We start from the raw sequence: 8031 nt of genomic DNA on the forward strand, positions 1-8031 counted from the left end.
TATTTAGGATAATTCCATTGAAATTCATATAAATTTCTTTGTATTTTAAAAATTCATAAGAATCCCCTTCAACTATTTTGAGTCACTAATATTTCAGTTCGTCATAAGAAATAATATTTGAGTCATTTATTTCGTGAGAAAAATAATATGTACTTAAATATGAAAAGAATGACGCATAACGAATCATTTTTCATCTCAAGAAGTTCGTGTTACTTATAATTATTTAGAGTCGCAATGAAGATATGAACTTTCACTTAAATTCATCATAAAATTTACTTCTGTAATAAATGTTTTTGTTCTTCATATATTAGGTACTTTCTAAATATAGATATAGTTTTTATACCATTTATATGAAATATACCAAGGTATTCTAATTTTAGTCCCGAGTTTGTAACGCTTAAAAATATTGATACTATGAACAAAATTTTGGTATAAGTGTTCATAAAATCACCTAATTAGTCCATTTCCGGTTGTCTGTCTTTCGTCTGTTGTCTGTCGTCTGTCGTCTGCCCGTCTACCATCACGATTACTCAAAAACGAAAAGAGATATCAGGCGGAAATAAACAACTTTTGCTTGGAACCTTTTTTCGTAAACATCACTGTTTACCCGTGAGAGCGCGTATTATGCGCAAATTATAGTATTATATGGGTATATCAGTTATATGTGTTTGATATGTATGTATGTGTAATGTGACAGAGTAATCGACATGACAATGTCTATACATGGTATTTCAACAATTTATTCAGTCAATTGTTTGTTTTCACTTGTTAGTTTTATTTATAAGGGAATTAAAAAATGCATTGTAAGCATTGAAATATTTTTGTGCCTCCATTCTTCGATCAGTTCTATCCAGTGAAATTATCGATGTAATTTAACTTTATACATCTATAAATATTTCTAGTGTAGTAAATACTTTTTTTAAAATTATTATCTTTTATATTCCACGGAAAATTGGAAATGGAACTTGAATAATCCAGACGCAAAACAAAATTGCACTAATTGCACGATTAACTTATCAAACTTAATTTATTAAATAATTTTTTTATTTAATTATTTTACACACATAATCAGCGAATCAGATCAATGACCTTTGCATTAAATTCAATAAAATGATTTAATTGATTAAATTTTGCACACTAAAGTAATTAAATTTATTTTATATCTCTTTATATTATAAATGCGAAGCTAAGTGTTTGTTTGTTTGTTTGTTTGTTTGTTACGCTTTCACGCTAAAACTAGCGAATGGTTTTTAATGAAACTGTACGGCAATATAGCTAATTTGACATTCCCTGAAATTACATATTTCTGTAAAAGTAGTCATTTGACATTATCATAAATTACAGATTTCTGTAAAAATAGTCAATATAAAATATTTCACGGCCATCTTTTATGATATACTCAATGAATAATTACGACTATTATACATTTAAAAAAATAGAAAACCATACATTTACCTATGTAAAACAATCCTTACCATTATTTCGAGTGTTATAGAAAGGGGATAAGCGAGAGCAATCTTTATCAATCTTTACTTTTAAACCCAGCGAAGCGGGTGGGTATCACTCTAGTATTAAATATTTTATTATATACTTAATATCATATTTAATTTAAGTTTCAAATATTAAATCAAAACAGTTTCACTTTCTTCTATCGTTTTTATTAATACAGAAGAGAGTTTATTCAATTTTGATGTAGAACGTAAAAATATCTTTAATTTCAATACTCTATAGGTAAAACTCACCAGCGAGATTTTAAAAACAAAAAATTTGAATGATTGAAAAAAGGTACACTGGCTAATATAGTTAACGAAAACGGTAAAAGATTACTTTATTCGAAAAATAATGAACGCAATTTATAGATACGTCAAAGCTTAATTAAAATTTGTTGACCTTCTCTAACTAGTAAGTAATTTTCGAAATAAAATTCATCAAAAACTAAATATCTATCGCCAAGAAAATGGTATTCAATATGTATTCATAGAAAGAGTCTGTGTTGTGTCTGACCTTGACAAAATCTTGTAGTTTTCTTAGCGTAGTTCTATAACTCTGACGAGAAGATATCCACTCTAGATGGAATACCTATAGTCTATGTGCTAGAGTGCTGCGCCTTAATCCAACGAGGAAGCTGGGTTCGCGACAATTACTATATACAAGTATTCCTCAATCAATATTTAACGAATTTATTATACATAATAATATAAAAAGTTGATTTTAAAAACTTTTACTTTCTTTTAATGTAATAAGTAAACAAATCCTTGACCCCTATTTGAATACTGAAATGAACTTGTAACTAGATTTATTCATGGTTTTTATATTTCTTTTAATTATTGTTGAATGAATAATTTTGTGTTTATTTAAAATGATGAAGAAAAATAAATAAAATTGTATGTATTTACAATTGTGTAATTTTTTTAATTAACTGTGAAATTTTGTGTAGCTTTTTTTATGTAATTTACTTCTGCAATTAGAAATATAACAGTTATTACAAGAAATGGTTATTTTTTATAATTAATTTCTTTTCTTTGAATATTTTTAAAGCATGTAATTAAAAAAATGAACTTACCTTACTAACGTTTATTTTTAATGATTCAAGAGAAACTATTTACGTAGTAACGGGAAAAAATCATTTTTGTAATTTTTGAATTAAATTATTTAATAGTTGCCGGCAATTTTCTTATTGAAAACAAATAAGTTATTTCTCAAGAAAAGCGTGTTTTATTATAAATTATTACCTTTATGCAAAAATATTTATTCAATTGTTCTTGCGTAGGTATTAAAAAAAAAATTTCCACTTATTTATTTTCACTAAGAAAGATATTAAGATGCTCGAAATATAGATAGGCGTTCTGTTATACTTTTTAACTCGTATAGACGATTTTTGATGGTTTCAAATTCGCTAGGTTCTTTTTGTGCAACTGTAATTTCATGCGTACTTGAACGGTACAAATGCGGAAAATTGACCGATTGGGTAAGATAAATCAGAAATAATCAAATTTATTATTTAATTTTTTGTTACACCAGCCGATCCAATTGTTCGAGATTATGTTTTCGAAATTATAACTTTTGACGCAAACATAATATCTAAATTACACATTTGGTGGAGGCGCAGTGAAATGGACAATATTATTAGTACTTATTTAACATAATTTTTGAAGACTGGCAATGTGAGGCCATTACAGTTTCAGTTTTGTTTTTAATATAATAAAATAAACACAACATTAACGCATTAATGAAAAACCGGCATAACACATTAAAAAGCAAAAAGACAGTTAATAAATGAGCATTATTAATAGCATATGAAATAAATAAAAAATCAGCGAAAGTTATAATATCAGGTAGGCAAAAGTGCAAAATGTATACAGAAATAATTTGATTGTGGAAATTTTTATAAAATATTAAATAAGGCATTATTTTATACTCTCAAACAATATTAATTTATTATCTTACATGCAAACAATAATATAATTTTAAGGTTGTACAATTAAATATAATATTTCGAAATAAAAAAATTACTTTTCAATGTTTTATTTACCATAATATTACTTTAAATATATTCATAAATTATAAAAATTAAGGCACGCGACATTAGATTTTGTATATAAAAGGTTTTAAAAAAAATAAATAAATCCCTCTTCACAAGGTATAGGTAATTAAAAATAGGTATACAAAAGTCAAGGTTTTTATTTATTTTTTATGCATACAGATTTTTCATTCATTGAGAAAAGTTTTCTGTTGGAAAATCATTCGTGTTTGACTTGTGAACCATATAAGCTTAAGGCAAAGTTTACTTTGTATTTACTTTATAAAGCAATAGATAAGCACTCCTTTATGATAGGTTTGAAATTTTTTCTTGATCGTAAGAGAATAAAAAGTAAATTCAAAAACGAGACGTGACAGGAAAATTTGCGAGAGGCAATATGAGTCCCAGGTCAAAAGACCATGGCCAGCGACATAACTAATATTCTAGTGCATTTTGTCTGCATCACGAGAGATAACTGAATGTAAAGATACTAAAATCATAAAAGCAGCAATAGCCAGTCTCTAATTCTTTTGACAACGACCTTTTAAATACTCTCACTCTGAAAGACATTATTTTTCTCTCAAAAAGCATTCAAAAAACTTAATCTTGTCTATATACTAATAGATTTTTTTTCTTTTGTTACAGTATTAGAAAACCGTACAAATTCGAATCCAGAAGCAGGCGACAACGAATCATTGCCCAGTTATACAATAGCATCAGGTTTACCAAGCTACGAAGAAGCTTTAGAACAATTAAAAACAATAAAAACCAATTCAATAATTTGTTCTGCATTATCAAATCACTTAACACCACATAGCAAAGCACAAGAATCTGCGGCAATTGCACCTGTGCACCAACATCCACACCCCTCAATAAATAATGATAATCCAGCAACACCAAATCAACAATCGTCACATATAGCGCAATCAACACAACCTGGATACGCTACATCAGCGTCGATGGCACGATTATCAGTTGTAGATTTATTTCAAATCTATAAAAGTAATAATTCAACAACAGATGCATTGAGTAAAACATGAAGTTGGAAAAATGATTGTTAAATATTGATGGTTTCAAGTCAAGCTGCAAAGAAAACGCTTATAAAAATCCCAAATATCAAGATGCTAATTAATTATTTATTAATGACTGATCAATTGCCATTATGATGATGTTAAAAGGAAGAACGATTGATGTGTAAAAATGCATTAATAAAATCAATGCACATTTTTAAAAAAAATTCCTTTCTCAATTGATTTTTTTATTTGTCTGACTGTATGTCAAGTGCAGAAACAAAAGAAGTGTACTTATTAAAATATTGCATACATAATTTTCTATTTGTATGACAAAGTTTGATTTTTTTGCGCCTTACAAAATAAATATTTATTTATTTATTTATTTAATTCCTTTATTTTTTATTCATCAGTGAAAAACGCGCTTGTAATATTAAGTACTTAAAAGTTTTTATTGTTGTTCCATTCAATATATTTTTGCATTTTAAAATAATAAATTTATTTAATATATTCAAAATATTATAAATTTATTGTTTTCAAAAATATTTGTATGATTACCATAACATTATATCTATTATGTGGGGACAAATTATAATATCCCATTATTTAATATAAATTTGATTTTTTTTATTCTATAAAATTGAATATTTTTTTTTGTAATTAAGTTTTTTGGGATAGTTTATGTACGTGATAAATTTCAGAAATTGCGTTACTTTTATTATTCTAGTGATGGGATTCTGTGAATGATTATCATAATTTTAATTGATGTTTTCTCGTTTGAAAACTGTTTCAATCAAGGGTCCAAATTTACATCAAGTGCGTGCTTTTTAAAACCTACTTCTCGATATAAATATTTCCAATTTATCCAATTTTATTAATCCTGGATTATGGATATTTTTGACAAAAAAGGATAATGTATATATCAAGTACATTTGTTAATATACTCAAAAGTTAACTAACAGATAAAAATGTGATTATTCATGTTACACGCGCTTGTTTACAAATTTAAATCATTCACAATTACCCAAGGCTATACTAATTACCGAGTACTAAGTTATGCCAATAAATAAACTGAAAAAAAAAACTTAACAATTTCTTATCATAATTTTAGAAATGTCAATTTATTCAAAAAAATAATATTGATTTAACCAAAATGAAATAATTTAGCAAAAGAGGCTGTACCTATTTAATTTCAAAATTCAAGAATGTTTCAAGTTTTAAGTTAATTAATAACTAGTATTTCAATTTGATAATAATACATGGGATAACAGAGATTAAAGGTTGAATTCTTGCCAATATCATTCATTATAAACCATAATTTCCACGACAAAAACAAAGGATAAAGTTAGTAATTTATAAAAGAGCTAATCTCAAAGAATTTTCAGATGTACCCAAGCTTCAACAATATATTTAAAGCATCAAAAAGATCCAAATCTGACACTGGTTTCTTGATTATTTGAACCTTGAAATTAAATTGAAATTTACCTAAAATTTAAAATAACTAACTCACAAAAACCAAGTTTTTATTATAACCACTTTCTTTGTAAATTAACTTTAACTGCCTGCAAAGTTTCAATTCGATTGGTTCACGGGAAAAGGATTAAAAATCGATCCAGTTTTTTTGACAGACACGCAGACACTACTAGTTAAAAGAAAGGGAGTAAAAATACCTTACGTCTAAGATTTTCGGGAACAACAATTTAAGTATATTCCAAGGTTGTTTTATTTTTCAATTTTGTTCAAATCTTTATGAAAATAAAGATCAGTATTACGAGCAATACACGAAAAAAATATAAAAAATTATTTGTAAATAAAAGTTAATAAAAAACAAAAAAATCAATATAAAAAAACAAAATTTTTTTTAATAAATAAGAAAATGAATTTATACAAAAAAGACTTGTGATAGAATTTTTTTAAATAAATAATAGTTTTAATTAAGATATGTTTTGTTTCAAAATAAAACTAAATTTTAAGTGTTATTTGTCTCTTAAGTAATAAACTCTCAAATAATGACTGATAATTTTAGTAAAATATGTATTTAAATTTTTAAGCAATCAGAATTATTAATTATTATTGTTAAAATGAATGGTTAACTTATTTTGTATAGAAGAAAGAACATTCTGCCATATTTCTTATAAAAGATTTATAATAATCTTTTAAATTCTGATTAGTTTATTTAATTTTGTATAATAAGTAAATATTTGAATTTTTTCAATTAATAATTTATGTAAAAATTATAATTTATGTAAATAAACTTTTTTTTTATTATTGAAAAATTCAAAAATAAACAAAAAATGTTTTCATTGTAAATTTTCATACTGAATATTTAATTAATAAAAACTTTTTAAAAATATTTAATTGTTTTATTTATATGGGGGAAACATTTTTTTTAATGCTTTAAAGGGCAAAATGCTGTGAAAATAAGCTATGAAAACATACACGGTGAGTCATATTAATCGATACACACAAAAATTACCTTTCAGATAAAAGCTATTAGGCTTAAACAAGGCCGCAGGTACTCTTGTGATTTTTTTCTCTAGATGCGAAATAAAAATTCTTGGAAAACTAAAAATTCAGTATTCGATTTTAAGAAAAATGTGTTATTTTTGAATTTTTGAGGAAATTCACTTAGGTAACGCAGTTCCTGTACTACGAATTTTTTATTTTCGTGTATGGACTATCTTTTCAGGTATAATAGTTTAATAACTAAAAAAGGTAAGTTTCTGATTCTCATGGCTCGAAAGTTCAATAATTTGTTGTTAAGATTTTAAACTACCTATAATAAGGAAATATTTGAAAGGATTAGGCATAAACTGAGTACATACTTAAGTGTCTTAATCGCATGAGTATTCATAGATAAAATTAATCAATTTAAAGTGAACACATCCGAAATTCAAATAATATACCTTTTACAGTTATCTAATGACTAGTTAATTGCGTTCTTACCTATATCTCCTAGTCTCCTGAGCATTTCCTGTATTTAAAACCGAAAAAAATATGAACATGTACTAAAATAGTAAATTTTGTCGTTGTTATGGTTGAATAGTTAGTTGAATTTAGATTTTACATAGATACTAGCGGCCCCGACGGACGTTGTCCCGTAAAAACGTAACTCCAATTCATGAATACCTATACTACGTTTAGCCTGTCTGCTACACTCATCCCGCTAAACCCCAATTTAACTCCCATTTATTGGACCGGCCTGAGCTTCGACTTTTGGCCTGGCCTTCGGCAGTGGAGCTCGCTGCGCTCGCATATGGCTCTAATAAATGCCTATTGACAATAAAAAATACATAGTACACATAGTAAGTTGTAATATAATGTGATATGATTTATATGCGCTCCCACCATTTAATGAGATTTAACTTTTTTGGTGTGGAACCCTTAAAAACAGTTCTAGTGGACCGAATGGTAAATCTAAACCATTCTCCAATCCCCTTGAACTCACACAAAAAATTTCATCGAAATCGGTCCAGCCGTCTAGGAGGATTTCAGTCACAT

General features: G+C 26.5%; 1 protein-coding gene across 1 annotated transcript in view; it reads left to right on the top strand.

The window, feature by feature from the left end:
- The window catches only part of LOC123305309, a 36882-nt gene extending 32172 nt beyond the window's left edge, over positions 1-4710 (top strand). Inside the window, exon 2 of the mRNA XM_044886996.1 lies at positions 4166-4710. Coding sequence (XP_044742931.1) covers positions 4166-4560 — 395 coding nt within the window. The 3' untranslated portion in view covers positions 4561-4710. The remainder of the gene's footprint in view (positions 1-4165) is intronic.
- The last annotated feature ends 3321 nt before the right edge of the window (positions 4711-8031 follow it).

This window comes from Chrysoperla carnea, chromosome 1 (genome assembly GCF_905475395.1).
Source record: "Chrysoperla carnea chromosome 1, inChrCarn1.1, whole genome shotgun sequence".
Classification (NCBI taxonomy): domain Eukaryota; kingdom Metazoa; phylum Arthropoda; class Insecta; order Neuroptera; family Chrysopidae; genus Chrysoperla; species Chrysoperla carnea.